Source organism: Saimiri boliviensis, chromosome 8 (genome assembly GCF_048565385.1).
Source record: "Saimiri boliviensis isolate mSaiBol1 chromosome 8, mSaiBol1.pri, whole genome shotgun sequence".
NCBI classification, from domain to species: Eukaryota; Metazoa; Chordata; class Mammalia; order Primates; family Cebidae; genus Saimiri; species Saimiri boliviensis.
Window position 1 is genome coordinate 21616212 of NC_133456.1, and position 19646 is coordinate 21635857.

The 19646-nt window shown below is 49.5% G+C and overlaps 1 protein-coding gene across 5 annotated transcripts in view; it reads left to right on the forward strand.

Moving 5' to 3' along the window:
• The window catches only part of C8H3orf20 (chromosome 8 C3orf20 homolog), a 92407-nt gene that overhangs the window by 67594 nt on the left and 5167 nt on the right, over nt 1-19646 (forward strand). For all 5 annotated transcript variants that reach the window (XM_074404100.1, XM_074404098.1, XM_074404099.1 and 2 more), the window contains 4 exons: nt 5130-5433; nt 7633-7740; nt 8933-9075; nt 19042-19179. In XM_074404100.1, coding sequence (XP_074260201.1) covers nt 5130-5433; nt 7633-7740; nt 8933-9075; nt 19042-19179 — 693 coding nt within the window. The remainder of the gene's footprint in view (nt 1-5129; nt 5434-7632; nt 7741-8932; nt 9076-19041; nt 19180-19646) is intronic.

Genomic DNA, 19646 nt, shown 5'->3' on the forward strand with positions numbered 1-19646 from the left:
TTAAGACTTTAATCCATTTATGTTTAAAGTAATTACTGACTAGGAAGGACTTCTGCCGTCTTGCTGTTTTCTGGAAATCTTACCTGTTTTCCAGTTCCTCCATCATTGCCTTTTTTATGTTTAATTGATTTTTTTACAATCTAGTAAAAACAATCTAGTTTGAATTAATACCAACTTAGCTTTAGTAGCGTACAAAGTTCTCTGCTCCTGTACAGCTTCATTCCCATCCCTCCATTTTATGTTGACATGTTATAAATAACATCTTTATTAATTCTGTGCCCATTGACTTTACAATGATTGTTTTATGTATTTGTCTTTTAAATCATACAGAAAAAAAAAACAGAAAAGTTACAAACTGAAAAATATGACCATACTGCTTTTATGTTTACCTATGTAGTTACCTTTATCATTGTTATTTATTTCTTCATATAGCTTCAAGTTACTGTCTAGTATCTTTCCATTTTAACCTGGACTCAATGGCATGTTTTGTGGTACAGGCCTACCAGCAACAAACTCTCTTAGCTTGTGTTTATCTGGAAATGTCTTATTTTCTCCTTCAGTCTTGAAGGATAGCTTTGCTCAGTATAGAATTCTAGGTTGAGGCTGGGTGCAGTGGCTCATGCCTGTAATCTGAGCAGTTTGGGAGGCCTACACAGGCAGATTGCTTGAGTCCAGAAGCTTGAGACCAGCCTGGGCAACATGGTGAAAACCTGTCTTTGCAAAAAATACCCAACAGCCAGATGAAGTGTCATGCACCTGTTGTCCTAGCTACTCGGGAAGCTGAGATGGGAGAATCACTGGGCCCTGGAAGTCAAGGCTGCAGTGAGCTGTGATCATGCTACTGCATTCCAGCCCAGGTGACAGAATGAGACCCTATCTTAAAAAAAAAAAAAAAAAAAATTAGGTCGACAAGGGTTTTTTTGTTTGTTTGTTTGTTTCTGTTTCAGCACTTTAAATATGTCCACCCTCTCCCTTTCAGCCTCCATAATTTCTGATGAGTAATAGGCTATTAATCTTATTGAGGATCCCTTGAACTTGATGTGTTGCTTCTCTCATTGTTTTCAAGAGTTTTTCTTTGTCTTTTGATAATTTTATGATAATGTGTGTCAATGTGGACCTCTTTGAATTTATCCCACTTTGAATTTGTTGGGGGTTTTAGATATGTAGATTTAAATCTTTCATCAAATTTGGAGAGTTTTAGGCAATCATTTCTTCAGATATTCTTTCTGCTCCTTTCTCTCCTGTCCTTCTGGGACTCCCATTATGTGTCTTGGATATGTGTGATGCTGTCCCACAGGTATCTTAGGCTCTGTTAACTGTTCTTCATTCTTTTTTCATTCTGCTCCTCAAACTGAATAATATTAATTATCCTATCTTCAAGTTTGCTGACACTTTCTTCTGCCTGCTTAGATATACCACTGAATTTTTTTATTTTAGTTATTTTACTTTTTAACTCTAGAATTTCTGATTGATTACTTTTCATAATTTCTGTCTTTATTGATATTTTCTATTTGGTGAGATACTGTTATCCTGGTTTCCTTTAGTTGTTTTTCCATGGTTTCCTTTGGCTCTTTAAATATAGTTAAGCAGTTCATTTAAAGTCTTTGTCTAGTAATTCCAGTATCTGGGTTTCTCTGAGGACAGTTTCTGGTAAATTTTTTTCCTGTGTATTTTCCATACATTTTTGTTTCTTTGTATACTTCAGGATTTTCTTGTTGTTGAAAACTGAACATTTTAAATATTAGAATATGGTAACCGTGGAAATCAAATTTCCCCTTTTCCTTTGGATTTGTTGTTGCTGCTTGTTGTAGTTTGTAGCTGTTTGTTCTTTAGTTATTTTTCCAAACTATTTTTATAAAGACTGTACTATTTGTCATGTATAGTCTCCATTCAGTTAAATAAGTGATTTAACAGAGATCAGCTAGTGATTTGACAGAGATTATCTGGAGCCAAAAACAAAAACAGAACTCTTCCAGTCTTGCAGATTGACTCTGTGTTGAGGCATTCATTCAATGCTGTTAGCCAGGCTGTTCACATCAAGGCTAATCTGCATTAACCTTCACCTTCTACTTTCAAAAAGTCCAGTGATCAGCCAGAGGTGAAAGCTTAGGGTGTTCTCAGGCCTTTTCAAAACATGGTTCCAAACCTGGTATCTATATTCCTTGGTATGCATGTGAGCCTTTCAAAGCCTTATTCTCCTATATGCCTCCTTCCCCAGTCTCTTTCTTCCCAGGCTGTTTAGCCTACCTGTCTGTTGCCCCTTGCACCAGGAGGCTGTGTCTGGTATCTTTGTCTTGAAATGAACCTGACAGATGCTTCCCAGGAGGGACTCCTACATCCCTGAGAAAGTTGCAAGGCAGATAAAATAAAGTCAAGCCCTGAGCTGATCCCTCAGGGAACCTCCAGACATGTCAGCCCACAGAGCTACAATTCCTAGAGAACAAGGTTCATATTGTCCCCTCTGGTACTAGCAAGCTGCACCAGGAATAGGGGCTGTCATTCCATGGATGCTACTTAGCAGGGCCATGAGGGATGGCAGGGGAGTATGCTAAAAATGCTACAGTTCTCTCTTACCAAATTAAGCAGCATCTTTCTTAATTAAGCGTTCCCCTAGTTGTTGCAAGTTTTTTCTTTAAATTCCAGAAATCTGGACAGAGTTGTTTCTGACAGTGTTTGCCAGCTTCATTGTTGACCTAGTGAACGGATGTGGTTTTTGAGTTCCAAAATTAGAGTAATCACCATTTTTAGTGACTTTAATCCCTCTTTTTATGAGTTTATTTTTAAATTTTATTTTTATTTATTTTAGCGAAAGGGTCTTGTTCTGTCTGCCAGGCTGGAGTGCAGTGGTGTATTCATGGCTCACTGTAACCTCGAACTCCTGGGCTCCAGCATTCCTCCCACCTCAGCCTCCCAAGAAGCTGGAACTTCAGGCATGTGCCACCATGGCTGGCTAATTTTTTAGTTTTTAGTAGAGATGATGTCTTGCTATGTTTCCCAGGCTTATCTGGAACTTCTGGCCTCAAGTGATCCTCCTGCCTCAGTCTCCCAAGGTGCTGAGATTACAGGTGTGAGCTAATGTGCCCAGCCCTCCCTCCTTTACAATTTTTACAACCTGTATTCTTTTCTGTGAATTATTTGTTCACTACTTTTGTCCACATTTTATTGGGTTATTGACTTTTTCTAATTGACTTGTAGTATTTTACATAGTGGAGACATTGGCCACTGTTCTGTGATAAGAGTATCAGATGTGTTTCTCAGTTTGTTATTTGTCTTCCATCTTTGGTTATGATAGTTTTGGTTTGTGTGTGTGTGTGTGTGTGTGTGTGTGTGTGTGTGTATGTGTTTGTTTTTTTTAAACAGAGATTTTGGAGGCTTTTTTCTTTCACGTAGTTGACTTTATCAGACTTTTTCTATTATGACTTCTGGAGGGCTTTTTAGTCATAATTATAAAAAGCCTTCCCTGATCCAAAATTATAGAATAATTTCCCCATGTTTTCTAGTAGAAATGTTATGGCTTAATTGCCTCACATTTAAACCTTAGATTATTTTGAACTTATCCCTGGATAAGTTATAATTAATAGATCTAGTGTCCCCCACGCCCTCCTCTGCCCCAGATATGCAGGTTCTTGAATAAGAGATATTCTTAACAAGTTTGTTCAGCAAGTATTTATTAGCATTAATAGCCTCTGAGAAATAATGCTCACCTTGCATTGTACTTGTTTCATGATGCCCTGGTTTCTAATCCTAGCCCTTGCCACTTAACTACCGTATGAACTTGGGCACCCATTCACCTGGTGGGAATCATCCGTTCTGTGATCTGTAAATGGCAGTAAGAGTTTCTGTCCTGCTGATTGCATAGAGTTGTTATAAAATTAACCAAGACAATGTCTATTCCAAGACTGTGATGTTGGATAAATGTTAAATATGCTACTGCCTTTCATCAAGTTTAGCATTTTACAGCATCCGCAGTCTTATAATAGATATTGATACAGGTAGAACTGTAGCAGCACTTTCTGTGTGGATGGTGATTATTCCCATGTAACTGCCACAACCCTCACAACAACCCAGTACAGTGTTTGGAACATAGGCGGGGTCCAACAAACATTGGTTTGAATATTTATTAAATCTGTTGAATCTTTACTATTTTTCAAATGCTACGGTTTTATTCCGATGAATAAAACACTCGAACTTGCATTCTAATAGGACAGAGAAGTACAATAATAAAATTTAAAAGTACAAGATATGTTAGATAGCAAGCAATGCTAAGGAGGAGTATAAAACAGGGAAGGGAAAGAGTCTTGGCAGTAGAGGGATGCAACAGGGCAATCAGAAAATCTCGTTAAGAAGGTAACATTTGGACAGAGCCTTAAAGGAGTGAGAGAGTGAGATGGCTCTATGGGGGTAGAGCAAAGGCCAGGTATCCTCCAAGACTAAAGGACAGAGGCAGGCCAGTGTGGCCAAAGCCCAGTGAGCGAAGGTGAGAATGCTGGAAAGTAAGAGAGGTAAGGGGGCGTGATGCAGCGGCCAGATTCTTGCAGCCTTGAAGCACATGGCAGGGACTATAGCTTTTATTCTGTAAAAGGTAGAAAGCCACTGGAGGGTTTCGAGGAAAGTGGTGACATGACGTGAGCTAGGTTTTAACAGGATCCCTCGATCAGCTGTTTGGAGAACAGACTGAAGACAGGCCAAGGACGAAAGCACAGGATCCATTAGGAGGTATTTGCAGGCAGCCAGCCAAGAATGAAGGCGACCTGGACCACATCTGTCGGGGTGGAGGGCAGGAAAAGCAGTCAGATTATTGGTCTGTCTTGAGTGTAGAGAGGACAGGCTTGCTGACAGATTAGAGGGGATGTGTTGTGTGTGAGAGAAAGGAGTTAAGGATGACACCAAAGCATTAGTTGACCAAATGGGTGGGTGAAGGAATAAGTCATTAGTCTCATCTTGCACTTTAGAAAGAGGCCCAAAGAGGTTAGGGGATCTGACCAAGGTGATGCAGCACGTTGGCAGCAGGACCCAGACCAGAATCTGCCTGCAGCAGGGCCTTTGCTCATCAGAAGCCAGGAGGCTCTGGGAGTCAGGGACCACCACCACGTGCTGAGGGCTCCTGCGCACTGTGCTCCTCCTTGCAGAAGGAAGGCCCGCGAGGGACGTAGCCCCACCAGGTGGGTGGCCTCGCCCTTGGACTGCCCGCTGGTGCTGCGGAAGCTCATGCACAAGGAAGATGCCTGTGGCTTTTGCAAGTGCCTGGTGAAGGCGCCCCGGGTCTCTGACGTGGAGCTGGAGCGCTTCCTGTTGGTGCCTCGAGACCCCAGCCAAGTGCTGGTGTTTGGGATCATCACGAGCCAGAACTACACCAGCACTGCGCAGCTCCAGTGGCTGCTGGACACACTCTACAGTCACGAGCAGCGGGGCCGTGCCTCCCCCTGCATCCAGGTTGGTCTGAGCTCAGCGAGGAGGCCCTGGAGGCCAGGGATAGGGGTACCAGGGCAGTCCGAGAAGACCCCCGCTTGCTAGGGCTGGCTGAGCACCTGTCTGAGGGGCCATCCGCCTTCAGCTCCTTTCTCCTTAGGGCCTTTGCATGTACTCTCCCATCTGCAACATCGCCCCTCCTCCTGCTTCTCTCCTTCCCACTCATCCTCTAACCCAGGATGAATGCCATGGCATCAGGGCTAGGCTCTCCTCTGACCCTTGAGACAAAATCAGGACATTGTCCTTTCCTTCCAGTATGTGACTCTTTTTTGGTATGAATATTGAGAGCACCGGCTGTGCTCACCACTGAATCCTCAGAGCTTTGAAAATATTTGTAGACTGTCATGAGTACCCACTGTATGCTGGGCATGGGCCAGGCCCTGGGCACCCCGCAGGACTCAGATGCAAGCGGGGACCTGAAGGAGCTCCCAGTGTGGCAGCATCTCCAGCACCGCCAGCGAGGCTGTGAGAGGACAGCTCCGGGCACGCAAGAGCCTGGGAACATGTGCCTGCTGCCTCCCTCTGGGGGTCCAGAGGGCCTTCCAAGTTGAGTGGGGTTTTGGCAGGCGATGAATGTTCCTGGAAAAGGCAGCAGCCTGTGTAAAGGGGGACAGGAGAGAAGCACTGCTCAAGGTCCCGGTTGGTTTTATGGTTGAGGGCTAAAGGGGGTCTTCAGGCCCATGGAACGTACTCCCACCTACTCGCCTGTGCAATGGAGTTGTTCCCACATATCAGGCTTATGTAATCCTCCAAGTATGCAGTCATTCCCAGCAGCACTGGCACAATTTGAAGCCTGGCCCCCACCCCAGACCAACTGGAGCAAAGGATGGCACGTGAGCACATGAACTGGGTGTCCACATGGTGACTTCCTTCAAGCCTTCTGTGCCCTCCTGCCTCCTAGAATCCACCATCTCTGCCCGTTTCCCATTTGCCGCTGCAGAGTTCTGGGTTTTCAGGTACACCAGGGGTGGGAGTGTCTGCATGGATACCCTCCTTCCAGGAATGGCCCCTCCCTGACCCTGGCATTGCCTACCTTTGGGTCTATGCTCCAAACCTTCTGAGCAGATACCAGTAGCCTTTTGACCATCTCAGTCTAAGAGTATAGACTCAGCCACAGCCTTTTCACTCATCCCGTTCAACAAAGCCATGTTTGTTTTCCAGAGCCAACTTCCAATTTAATTCAATCCAGTGAGCAAGTATTGAGTTCCTTCTGTGTGTCTGTCCATGTAGAGACAGATAAAATCCCTGCCCATGGGGGAACTTAGAGTTGACTTTAGCTTATCATGGCACTAGTCATTGTTCATTAATAGTTGTCCCTAAGCAATCGGAGTGCTCAGGTGGCCAAGCCCAGCCATGGGCATGGCCTGAGGCAGTTGAAGCTCATAAAGGAGTGGGCAGCAGGCCTGGAGGACAGACTTGGAAGCTAGTGTCTAATTAGGATGTCTTTGGTGAATGCGCAGATGTTCCCTGACTTTCTGTTTACCTGACAGCTAGAACACTGGGTGTGGCTCTGTGTTTCATGTTGCAGATTGAAAGGATAGTTGGAGGCACCTGGAAATAAAGGCAGATAAAACAGGAAGATTGTATTGGCTGTATTAATAGATCTGAGGCATACAGAAAGAAGGAGGGGAGAGAGGCCAGCTTTCCCCTGAATTGCCCAAACCCTACTTGAGGTATGGGTTCAGTTCAGGTCCTCTCCCTGGATTTAGTGACTGGGAGGGTCCTGAGGGGCTTGCCAGCAGTGGGTAGGGAGTGGAGGAATTCTTTATGCTGCTGTAAAGTAGACTCAAAAGCCTGGAAACAGGTCCACCCAAGAACATGGTTCGCATCTTCAAACCTCTGCAGCACCATCCCCAGGGGAAGGGAGCAGTCACATTCTGCAGACCACAGAGGGCCAGGCTAGTAGGTGTCACATGTGGAGCAGCCATCTCGGAAATGGCCTTCTCCCATAGTGGGCTCTAAGCAGATCCAGGGACATCCTCCAGGGACAATCATGGGAGGTGTGCATGCAGGGTCAAGGGCCCCTGGGGTAGGAGGAGTTGGGGAGAGGGAGTTGTACAGGGCTCCAGGACTCAGGGGGAACCTCGCCTGGCTGGGAATGTGGCAATGCAGGTGCATCTTCTTGGAATGGGGTGACCAGTTCTTATATCTCTCTCCTGGTAGTGCCGGCATGACCCCTACCGCCTGCTGCAGTATGACCTGGACAGCCCCTTGCAGGAGGACCCTCCCCTGATGATGAAGAAGTACTCTGTGGTGCCGGGGATGATTCTGGTGAGCCAGCAGACTTGCCATCCACTGCCTGCCACCCCAGCAGCGGCCACCTCTGCCACTGCAGAATCACACATGTCAGAGGAGGAGCAGGAGGCAGGAGAGGAAGGGAAGGGCTGCGGGCTTTTCTCCCCACCCAGGCTGAGGCCCAGAGAGCAGGAAGACTGACCAAGAGTCCCCCAGCATACAGGGCTGGGGCTGGAGCCCAAGCCGACCCCATGTGTCCCCCATCCCAGAAGACTGAAGGGACCAGTGACATTCAACCTAGAAAATCAAATTCCCTTCATCTGTTTGTTTTTAAAGGGCTTTATCCTGAAAACAGTGTACTATAAATATTTACACATGTTCATTTTAGAAAACTTGGAAAATACAATTTAGAAAATAATGTCATCGGATCACCCAGAGTCTCCTTTGCTCATCCCACAGATACGTGCCTGGCATCGGCAAGGGCCACCGCATGCTAACATTTTGGTGTCTGACCTTTGAAGTCTTTTTCTGCATATATTCTTTGCAATTCTTCTTTTTAAATTAAAATACCATGAGCATTTCCCCATGTCCTTATATAGTTTGTAACACCTGATTTTTAACCACCACGTAAGAGTCCGTCATTTTATCTATTTGTGCTGGTTTTGTTGACATTTAAGTTATTTGTATTTTTCTGCCATAACAAATAATGCTGTGATGAATATTTTTGCACAGAAATCTTTGAATAGGTGTCTACTTGTTGGGGACCCACCTATGGGTGTAGGAGCCCTGCCCTCAAGTGGCTCCCATTCTGTGGGATGAGCTGAAAGGTGCGTATACAGTAAGGGAACACCTTTCTGGCCCCAGGGCTCTGTGGTGCTATATGTGAAATGCATTTGAGTTGGGTGACCAAGCAGGCAAAGGGGAAGGAGTGCTGCCCTCCCCGTGTTTCTCAGGGAGGTATGGCTGAGCCGAGTCCCTGCCCAGGCTGGGATGGTGGGGTTTCCCTTTGACTTGTGGGCCTGGGCAGGGGCTCGGCTCAGCCATACCTCCCTGAGCAACACGGGGAGGGCAGCACTCCTTCCCCAGCCACCCAAGGTCTGCCTCCCAGCGCAAGCTCTGAGAGGCCTGTGGCACCGCCCTAGTGAAATTCCAAACTCGCCTATCTTATCAGTGGACACTGCTGTGCTGATGTGCTGAGGGCCTCTCCTTGTTTCCTTCCTGTCAACAGATGTTTGCTGGGGGGAAGCTCCTTTTTGGGGGCTGTGTTTTGAATGGATACGGCCTCAGCAAGCAGAATCTGCTGAAACAGATCTTCCAGTCTCAACAGGATGGCAAAATGGGCTACTTCCTGCCAGAGAACTACAAATTCAAGTAAAACAGGAAGCATGCAGGATGAGGGGTGGGTCTGGGGAGGGATGGAAGGCAGAAACGAGACTTGGACTGTGAAAGGGGAACTGATGGGAGCAGGTGGGGCCAAAGGAATGGAGTTGGGAGAGGGTCTGGAGGTGGGAGGCTGCCACCCGTGGCACACATGGTAAAATACTGTGGCAGGAGGACTTTGCAGGTGGGCAGGGGAGGGATGGGAGGGGGTCCAGGGTGGGAGGGGATGTGTGAGCAAGGCCATGTTATCGGTTTCTTTGGGACGCAAGTGTGTAAAACGGGCCATCTTGGGGAAAGAGGGGCATGGGAATGCTTGCACAGTGCCTGTTTCTGTTGGAATAATGAAGACAGAGGATTGGTGGGCAGGAGCCTTGGCTACACCACAACTCTGTCCTGCCACACCCCACCATCACCTCATATGCAAGTTGGGCCCCGCTACTGCTTTGGTTTCTTATTTGTTGAAAGAGGGTCTCACTGTCGCACAGGCTGGAGTACTGTGACACGATCATAGCTCACTGCATCCTTGAATGGCTGGGCTCAAGTGATCCTCCTGCCTCAGCCTCCCTATATAGACAAAGTCTGTTCATGAAGTGATCCCAGGCCCCTGTAGCAGCAGGAGGTGCTGGCTTAAGTCTGCCTCTGGGCTTCTGAGCTTGGACTTTTCAACTAGGGATACCACTTTGTTGAGCACCTCCTGAGCCCAGCTCTCGCAAGATGATCTTCTTAGGTTGAGAGACCTAGCTTTGAGTGGCTCGAGAAGAATACAGCCTAGTCCAGGAAGGAGCCTGGGCTGCATGAAGTACCTGAAGACCGCATGAGGGGAACCTGAGCAGATCTGAGAATGCCTGGGCAGCACAGTGGAGTGAGAGACTCAGGATGAGGTTGGACCCCTGCTCCACTCTTTACTGGCTGGGTGACTGTGGCAAATCAGTTTACCTCCCTAATCCTCTGTTTCACCTTCAGAATGAGGAAATAATGCCCACCTTGAGAGGCTGTGAGGATCTCATGAAAGTGTGTTAAAGAGCTTTGTGAAATGTGAAGCAAATAATGGGGCAGTGGAAAGTGTTATTTATATGGAGACCTGGGGTATGCTGCCTTAAGTTCTGTGATTACACCCCCCAGCACCGAGTCTGGCCACCCCCACTCACACACAGGACCTTCAGTTTTCTAGAAGTCCTTACGCCCATCTCACTGCAGCAAGTTGAGTCTGGGCCTTGTCTGAGTGGGGGAACCCACCCCTGGAGGAACTGAGGAGGTCACACCAAGTGATCCCTGCAACTCAGAGCACTCAGTGGGGAAGGCAGGCCCGGGAGGAACCTGTGGATGTAGGAGGGGCAAATGCTGAAAGGTACAGACAGAAAAGTCGCTGAGATCCCACTGCCTGAGACTCAAAGAGGGAAAGGGCTTGTTGGTCCTTGAAGACCAATCATCAACAACCCTAGGGCAGGACAGGATGCAGGGACACCGTCAGGAAGGGCCCAGGCCGAAGATGAACTAAGGCTGCCTGGAAATGCCAAGAGGACCAGCAAGGGCATTTTCAGAAACATTCAGAAGGCTGGCCTGCTGTGGTGGACAGCAAGCAAATGTCTTAGCCTGTTAAACATTTATTTCCCCCTGTCTGGAGGCTGGTAAGTTCAACATCAAGACACCAATGGATTTGGTGTCTGGTGAGGCTGCTTCCTGGTTCATAGACAGCACCTTCTTGCTGTGTCCTCGTGTGGCAGGAAGGATGAGGGTCTCTCTGGGGCCTCTTATATAAGGGCACTAATCCCATTCATGAGGGTCCCACCCTCATGACTGCCTCACCTCCCAAAGGCCTTGCCTCCCAACACCATCACCTTGGTGATGAGGATTTCAGCATATCAGTTTGGGGGAACATAGACATGCAGACCATCACAGTGAGGAATGCCAGAAAGTAGATGCGAAGAGACATAGCTCTTATTTGGCTCTAGATGTCCTCAAAAGGAAGATTCTCTTTAGTAGGAAAGGACAGCTTAAGGAGTCCGGCCACCTTTCATAGCTGTGTGACCTGTTCAAAACACTCACCCACTCTGTGCACTGGCTTCTTTGTCTGTAAAGTGAGACTCACTGTATTGGGTTATAGGGATTAGAGGAGTCAGCACATGGGAAGTGCCAGCACATCACTCACATTTACTGAGACTACTACTACCTACCCTTGTTAGTGATATTATTATCATTAAAAATGAGCTCTCGTCTCCCAATTTGTTGTATCCAAGGATTCTGAAAGGGCTTAGTGGTGTGCTTACAACAGTCTTCAACAATTGTCCAGTAATGGTGGAAAATAATCAGAAAACTAGACACACACACATACACACAAACTAGATACACACATATACAAACTATGTACATACAAACTATAAACACACATGTAAACTAGACACACATGTACACACATCAAATTTATGCACATACTAGATGTACAAACACACAAACTAGGTACAGAAGCATACACAAACTAGACATACAGACATATATATACACTATACGCACATATACACAAGCCAAGCACACACAAACTAGATACAAACATACATGCACACATACAAACTAGTAACATGCACACAAGATGGTCTAGGTTCTTGAAAATGGAAAGAGGCAGATTCACGAAACTATTAACCAGTAGGACTTCTCCTAATCCTAGAATAGCCAAGTAGGTTGATGGTTTAAGAACACTTAGGTGAAAAAAGGAAATGGAATCTTTAATCGAAAGGGTTGCCATAGCAATCGTTCCTATAATATCTGTGAAACAAACCACCCAAGCTTTACAGTATAAAACAACACAATCATTTATTATTATTATTATTCTGTCATGGTTCTGGTGCCAACTGGGCTCAGCTAAGTGGTTCTTGTTTGGCGGAGATGAGGGGGTCTGCCATACATTTGCAGTCAGAAGTTGTCTGGGGCTAAGTCATCTCCCAAGTCTTGCTCACTCCCATGCCTGGTGGTCAGTGTGGGCTGTCAGCCAGACCACTCACACACAGCCTCTCCAAGGGGCCTGGGCTTCCTCTCAACATGGAAGCTGAGTTCCAAGAGGGAGAGTCTCAGGAAAGGGCCAGTGAGAAGCTGCCTTGCCTTTCGTGCTGTAGCATCCTAAGTCATGCAGCATCACACATTCTACTGCACCCATATTCAAGGGAAGGAAATCAGACACTACTTCTTGATGTGGGAAGAGTGTTGAAGAATTTGTGGACATGTTTGAAAAGTATCCACCCCAGTTCCTCTTCCAGCAGGATGACTAGTTTAGTAGTGCAAGATATGCTTTTGACCTACATTATCTGGATTCCAGAAGATGTTCAGCGAAATCTCACAATGTCCTCATGGGCAAGGTGGATGCATGTGATTCAGATAGTAGCTTCTGCAGCCACACTGCAGTGAGTGAGGTTTAGCAGCAGCCCGAGGAGCAGACCTCTGTGATCAGCCTGTCCATTTATTTTCTAAATATCAACCAGGTTGAATACATAGAAAGCTTGCTGACCAGTTGTGCCCTTGAGGGAGAAGACATGGCTGAATCAAGGTCTCAGCAAGCTTAGCTGCTATGGGATGGTTTGAGGGGAAGAATAAATGTTCACCTTTAGGTTTGGAAGGCTGGTGGTCAGAGGCCATGGAACGTCTAGCCTGTTGGACTGTTACGCTGGAAACAGTCTCTGAAATCAGAAATATCCATGCCTAGAGCAAGGGAGCTGCAGTGCCAGAGGCTGACATTGCTTTCTGGGTCCTGTTTCCTGAGGAATGTTGGCCAACAGCTTTGCATCTAGAGTGCCAGAAAAGGGAGTCCCTCACTGTTGCTTGGTGGGAATCACATCTTCCTTACCCAGAGTAGACTTTTAATGGGCTTGGCTTTGCATAAGTGTAGAGGGAGTAATCCAGGAAATCCTTCTGTGGAGGCTGGGAGGTGGAAAGAAAAGCAGTAAGTAAGCAGATCTGATGCAGAGAGGCTGGGCTGGGAGCTGGGTCCAGTCAGGCTGGGGTGGCCACTGAGCCAGGGGCACTTCAGCCTTCTCTTTCCTCGGAGGAGCTGGCCACTGGGACAGTCTTCAGTGTGGGCCTGGCACCTATGAAGCCACCATGGAGAGGCAAGGGCCAGGAGCAGGCAAAGGAACCCACAAAGGAACCGGGCAGTGGGTGCTGGGGAGGAAAGGGTCCCCAGCTAGGGGCTAGGACCTGTCGGAGGCCAGAACTGTGTGAAGCTTGGAGCCTCCCTGTCTCCTACCCAGCGTGTGCCTTTTTTCCTTTCTTAAGTGGCAGATAGTGACCCCCTCCGCAGGGCAGCCCTGACCGGGGTGCTGGGTCCACATCTGGCTCGGCCCCTGTCTTTGCCAGTCTCTTCCCCTCTGGGTACCAGCACAGTAGGGATGGGGAGGCCAAGAGCTCATCCTCACTCCCACAGCTGCCAGTACACCAGATGGAGGGAACCAAGGGAGCTCTGACGCCTGGTAGGGCTCAGGAGGCTGCAGCTGCCGGGAAAGCTTTTGAGTGGCCAGCAGCAGCCAGGCGAAGAAGTACAGCACAGAACACACACAGAGCTCATGAGTCTGCACCATGTCCACCTGCACATTGACAGTCACTGGTCTCCCCTTGCCTCCCTCATCACCCTCAGGAGCAGCCGGCAGGGGGAAAGGGGGGGGGTCACAAAATAATCACTATTTGCAGATCCCTCTCTATGCCCACGAGCAGAGGTGCTGCCCTGCTGCGTTCACACAGCAGTGTGAATGAGGTACACAAGAGACCAGGACTGGACTTGTGACAGTGGTGATGGGCAGGAAGGGCCCACTAGGCAGGGAGGGCAGTCAGCCCTCTTAGCTGACCCTGCCAGCAGCCCGGGATGCAGAGAGTGGTCAGGTGAAGAGGCGGGGCGCCAGGGAAGCCGGAGGCCAGTTGCAGGCAGCCTCACCCCCAGCCAGGGTGGCTGTCTCCTTCCTGAGTGTGGCCAGAGCTGTGGGAGGCTTTGAGGAGTGTGGCTGGGCAGCTTTGTCAGGACGATGGCTCTGACTCATTGCGGAAGATGTCCTGGAGCACGCAAGACTAGCGAGGGCCGGGAGCCTCTGCTTTGTCCCTTCATTGTCACACCCTCCTGCTAGGACTCTCAGAAAGGCTGGTCTCCATCTACCCAGGACGAGCTAACTGGACAACTGTCTGACTCACCTGCTAGCCAGTTAGGTCCCCAGGATGGGAATGTGCCAGACCTGGTGTCCTGGAGCCCTCACAAGTGTCTGGGGTAGAGGTGCCTGGCAGTGCCCCTTTGTGGTGCTGCCCGTGGGCCTGGCATTGGGTGACAGGGAGAGCAGAGTGAAGCCCTGGGCTCCGAGCCCAGCTGCTAGGCAATGTGGGAGGCTGGTGGGTGAGCTTCCTGCAGAAAAGATGACCCTAGGCCCTAAGCGCCCATATTAGAAAAGGAAAAGTGAAGACCCAGCCAGGGTAAGGAGATGCCCTGGAGGGGTAGTGTGCCCAGGTGATGCCACAAACCTGGCCTTGCCCTTGCTGGGCCTCAGTCCCCTGCCTGTGGGATGGAGGTATAGTCTTTTCTGGACCGTTCTCAGAGGAGTGAGTTGAGAGGGTCAGAGGCTGTCAGAGATGACTGCACCTGTGATGACAAAGTGCTCCTTAAACTGTCATGTGCCCTGTGTAAACTTTAGTGCACCCAGTACACAGGTCCTTTGCAAACTGTCAGGAATTCTGTAAAAGACAAAATCCTTTTAAATGTAAATTGCCACATGCCCTCAACATCACAAAGGGCTTTGTGAGCGGCAGTGGGCCCTGTAAACTGGAAAACATCTACACTGCTCTGCGCCCTCACAGCCTGCTCTCCAGAACAGTAGAGCACTCGGTAAGCTACCACAAGCCCCATAAAGTGCCCTGTACACTTTAATGTGCCTCCTACCCTGCAAAGCACTTTGTAAACCATAAGACACTTTAGAAGGGACAAAGCACCATATAAACTGTCAAGTGCTCTGTGAAATGCAGACCATGCTACCAACTGGATAAAGACAGAGTGCTACAGAAACACCAGTGTGAGCCTCAAAAGGCTTTGTATACTGTAACATGCTATCCAGATGGGAGGGGAAGCTCTTCATAGCTGTGCCACTTGATAGCACCCCTGCCCCTTGGCCACCTCAGAAGAGGCAGGAAGAGGCTGGGTGGAGGCAGGAGGGTGGAGAGGGCACAGCATGAGGAGACCAGGTATCTTGTTGGATCAGCTGTGCAGGGGGCCCATACCCTCGTACACCGCAGGCACCAAAACCCCTCCAAGGATGGAGCTGTGGAGAGCAGGCCCCATGCTCAGTGAGGAGCCAGCCACCACCAGGTCCTCCCTCTGCAATGCTGCTCTGAGGAACAGCAATCCACCCTCATCAGCTGCTCATGCCAGCAACCCCACACCCCTCTCAGCCCAAGGAAGCCTCTTGGACAGGTAGGGGAAGGGCATGCAGACGTGGGCTTTGCTGATTTGATCCTAGAGGCAATGGGGAGCTCTTGTAAGTCCTTGAGCTGAGAGAGGCTTGATCAGAGTTGGGCTTTAGACTTGTGAACCTGGCAGACACTGGGTTGGGGCTAAGCAGGGTATCATGAACTTGTCACAGGAGCAGACAATAAGGATGGATGAAAATGGTGTTAAAACCACTTCTCTTCTGGACTGGGGCCTGAGGGGCACTGAGTAGAGAGAAGTTACCTTCCTGAAGTGGACCAGGGGCTCAGAAACAGTGGGCTAGCCACAACGCAGTGGGGAGGTGGGCTCCCCACCTGATAAGGGCCTGTTCTTGCCAACACTTTCCTTTTCACTGTGGCGAGTACAAAGGCTTTGAAATTCCTGGAAGGGCTGGCCTATTGCAAAGCCCCAGATGGTCTTTCTTGCTTATCCCTGAGCAAGGATGGTCTCAGAGCCAACCTCTAGATAAGTCTTCCAGAGAGGCACCTGGCCCACTGTCACCAGGGACAGGAGTGTTCCTGTCCCTCCAGGGGGACAGCTGTGTGGCTCTGCTGGCCTAGTTGCTCATGGTCCTCTGATGTCCCATCATTTGGTTCATGGGTTCGTTCACTCACTATGCCTGCTAAGATCCAGACACAGGAGGTCCCAAGGCGCTGAGACCAAATCCTCCCGAGGCACTTGCAGGGCAGAGTCACAGAGCTGTGAGCAATGCACCATAATAAGCACAGAAGCAGAGATGATGGTGGAGGAAATGTGGCCTTCTGTGACAGCTCAGAGGGCTTCACAGAGGAGGGGACCTGGGATGCTGGCCTTGAAGGATAAGAAAGCCCAGCAAAGGAGAAGTAAAGGCACTCAGGGAGGGGCTAGGGCAGCCAAGGGCGCAGTACAGCTTGAGGACCTGTGAGCACGAAGGCTGTGGGTTTAGGGGAGCTACAGAGACAGGCTGTTAGAAAAACATGCTCGTAGTTTGGGTCAGATTCTGACAGGCCCTGAGCCAGATATGCCAGCGGGCAGGGGGACGGGCGGCTAGAGCTTACCCTTGCAGGCATCAGGGAACCACAGACTGGCTTTAAGTGGGAGACACAAGGCCAGATCAAGGAGGACCAGCCCTCTGGTGGGGAGCAGGGTATGGCACTGGGTAGGAGAGGGTGAAGCTGCAGGCAGGGAGAACAGGGAGGAGGCCAGTGCCTAGGGTGGGGACGTTTCTGGACTGCGGGGACTGCAGGGCTGGCTGTGAACTCTAGGTATTTAGACCTAGAGCTGAGCTCAGGGAGGAGGTGCTCAAGAAATGCTCTGGGAAAGAGAGAGAGAGAGAGAGAGAGAGAGAGCGAGAGAGAGAGAGAGAGAGAGAGAGACAGAGAGAGAGAGAGAGTGCGCGCCAGCGAGCGAAGGGGGAAAAGAGAGAAAGAAAGGTCCAGATGAGGGGGACCATACTTCTTTCTGAGCCTTTTCCCCTGCACTCCCCAAGCACCCAACACCAAACAGTTACGGGGGCCTCCTTCCCATTCACCCTGGGCTAGGGCTCTGGGGGAGACCTGGAGGAGCCCACCAGCCTACCCTGAACCTCCTGCCCCCCACCCACCCTCTGAGAACGGCAGAGACTGGACACTAGCACCATGGGCCCAGAACACCTCTACAGTCCCCCTTCTCAAAGAGCCTCAGGCAGGCCTCCAAGTGAGGCCTTTGGTTTTGTGTGTGTGCTCCCTGGGAAGCGGGGTTGGAGGTGAGGAGCTAGAAAGAGGCGTTAACTTGCCAAATGTAATCATCGTGCATACACCCAGATTCTGAGGCCCTGTCTTGGCATTTCTTTGTGTTTAGTTTTTCTAGGGCCCTTGAAATGATGGGATAGGCTGTTGTTGTCTCCTCTTGTCTCTGAAAGGCCCTGGCCTTAAGCAAGTCACCTTTATTACCTTGCTTGATCTTTACAAACAAAAGAGACTTCGCCCATACACAGTTTCTTGCTCTAAACCTTGTGGATGGCCCCTGCCAGACAGTCCCTCCATACCCACTTCCTGTTCCCACCCCAGACTCACCCACATACCTCCAGAGCCTCCTCAGGCCCCCTCCCCAAGCCATGCCCCCTCCTTCAGCACCAGATGCTGCTACCCATGCCTCCCACCAGATTGCAAACTCCTCAGGGTCAGGCACATAGTAGAGGCTCAGTAAATACGACCAAGTGACTAGATGGTACATGCATAGGCCAGTCTTGTCTCTGCCATTGATTTACTGTGTGCCTGTGAACAAGCCTACTCACCTTTCTGGACTTCAGGAGCCTTTCAGGAAAATGGGACAAATGTCCCAGAGCTGCCTGCTTCCCAGGGCTGCTGTGAATCTCAAACATCCTGTAACTCAGAAACACTGACAGTGAACGGCTGCAGAGCTGTGAGGTGTAGCACAAAGGTGAGGAGTAGCCATGTATGTGTTTGCTGGAGCCGCTGTAACAGGGGGCTGTGGTCTGAAGTCTGTGTCTCCACAAAGTTCATGTATTGAAATCCTCACCTCCAAGGTGATTGTTTAGGAGGTGGAGGGATAGAGCCCTCATGAATGGGATTAGTACCCTTATAAAAGGCCCCGGGAAGACCCTTGCCCCTTTCTCTGTGTGAAGTTAGAATGAGAACACAGCCATCTATGACTCAGTGGGTCCTCAACTGGCACCAGATCTGCCAGTTCCTTGACAATGGGCCTTCCAGCCTTCAGAATAGAGAGGAACCTCAGTTGTTTCACAGCCACCTAGCCTACGGTATTTTGTAATAGCTGCTCGAACAGCCTAAGACACAAGGTGACCCAAACCGAGTGGCTGAAACAACAGAAATTCATCTTCTCACAGTTCTGGTTGCCAGAAGCTTGAGACCAACGTGTGGGCAGGGCCATGCTCTCCCAGAAGCTGCTAGTGAGGCTCCATTCCAGGCCTCCCTCCCTGGGGCTCCTGGTGGCTCCTTGGCTTATGGCCACAGAGCTGCAATCCTCATGTGGCATTCTCCCGGCATGCATGGGTGTCCAAATTTCCGCTTTGTAGAGGGACACCAGTCATGTTGGATCGGACCAACCCTTTTCCACTGTGGCTTCATCTTAACTAATGACATCTGCAATGACCCTGTTTCCAAATAAGGCCACGTTCTGGGGTCTCGGGGTTTAGGACTTCAACATATGTATTTTGGAGGGATGTGTTCAGCCCACAACACCACATGTGATGACGTTTCCTTGGCCGCCTGTCATCTCTTCTGTGGTCACTGACAGAGCCCTCCTGCCCCACTGCAGGCATTTGCTATGGTCAGTATTGTGGGTGGGAGTGGAGCAGCATGTGGGTTAGGGCCAATCTAGCCCAAAACAGAAGCTAGGGAAGCCAACCTGCGGCATGTCACTGGGTCCCCATGGAGGTCAGATTCTCTCTTTGCCACCCTCAGGAGAAGAAGCACTTGTGCCCTTGTCTCTCTAGGCTCCAGGAACATTGACGGGACAGTGTGCAGCATGCCCTGGGCCCTGAGCACTACCCTCCTACTCTACCTCCCTTGCAGCGTTCCAAACTCTGTCCTGAGCCTGGAGGATTCTGAATCAGCCAAGAAAGCCGAATTGGAAGATAACCAAGGAAGCTCCTCCTCATTGGCCCTGGGAGACTATGTGGAGAAGGAGATACCTCTGGAGGCTGAGAAGAAGTAGGTGGCCACCCCAGCTGTCAGAATGGGCGTGGCTCACAGCAGGCCACCTCGGGGCTGTTTGGCCTGGGGCGAGTCACTTCTCCCCAGGCCTAGGTCATCTCCAGCCATCCCTGACATCTAGCCCGTTTAATCAGCACAGTGTTGGGCAGGCATGCAGGCTGCCCTAGAGCTGCTTGCATTGGTCTGGGTGGTGCAGATGGAGGTCTTTTGTAGACTTTGCAGCAGAACCCCACAGCCCAGACCCATCAGTCTGAGAAGAGTGGAGACTGCCCCTCTTGTCTCCTTATAAGAAACTTGCTGCACCTGTTAAAAGCCACTGATGGCCGGGCACGGTGGCTCAAGCCTGTAATCCCAGCACTTTGGGAGGCTGAGGCGGGTGGATCACGAGGTCAAGAGATCGAGACCATCCTGGTCAACATGGTGAAACCCCGTCTCTACTAAAAATACAAAAAAAAAATTAGCTG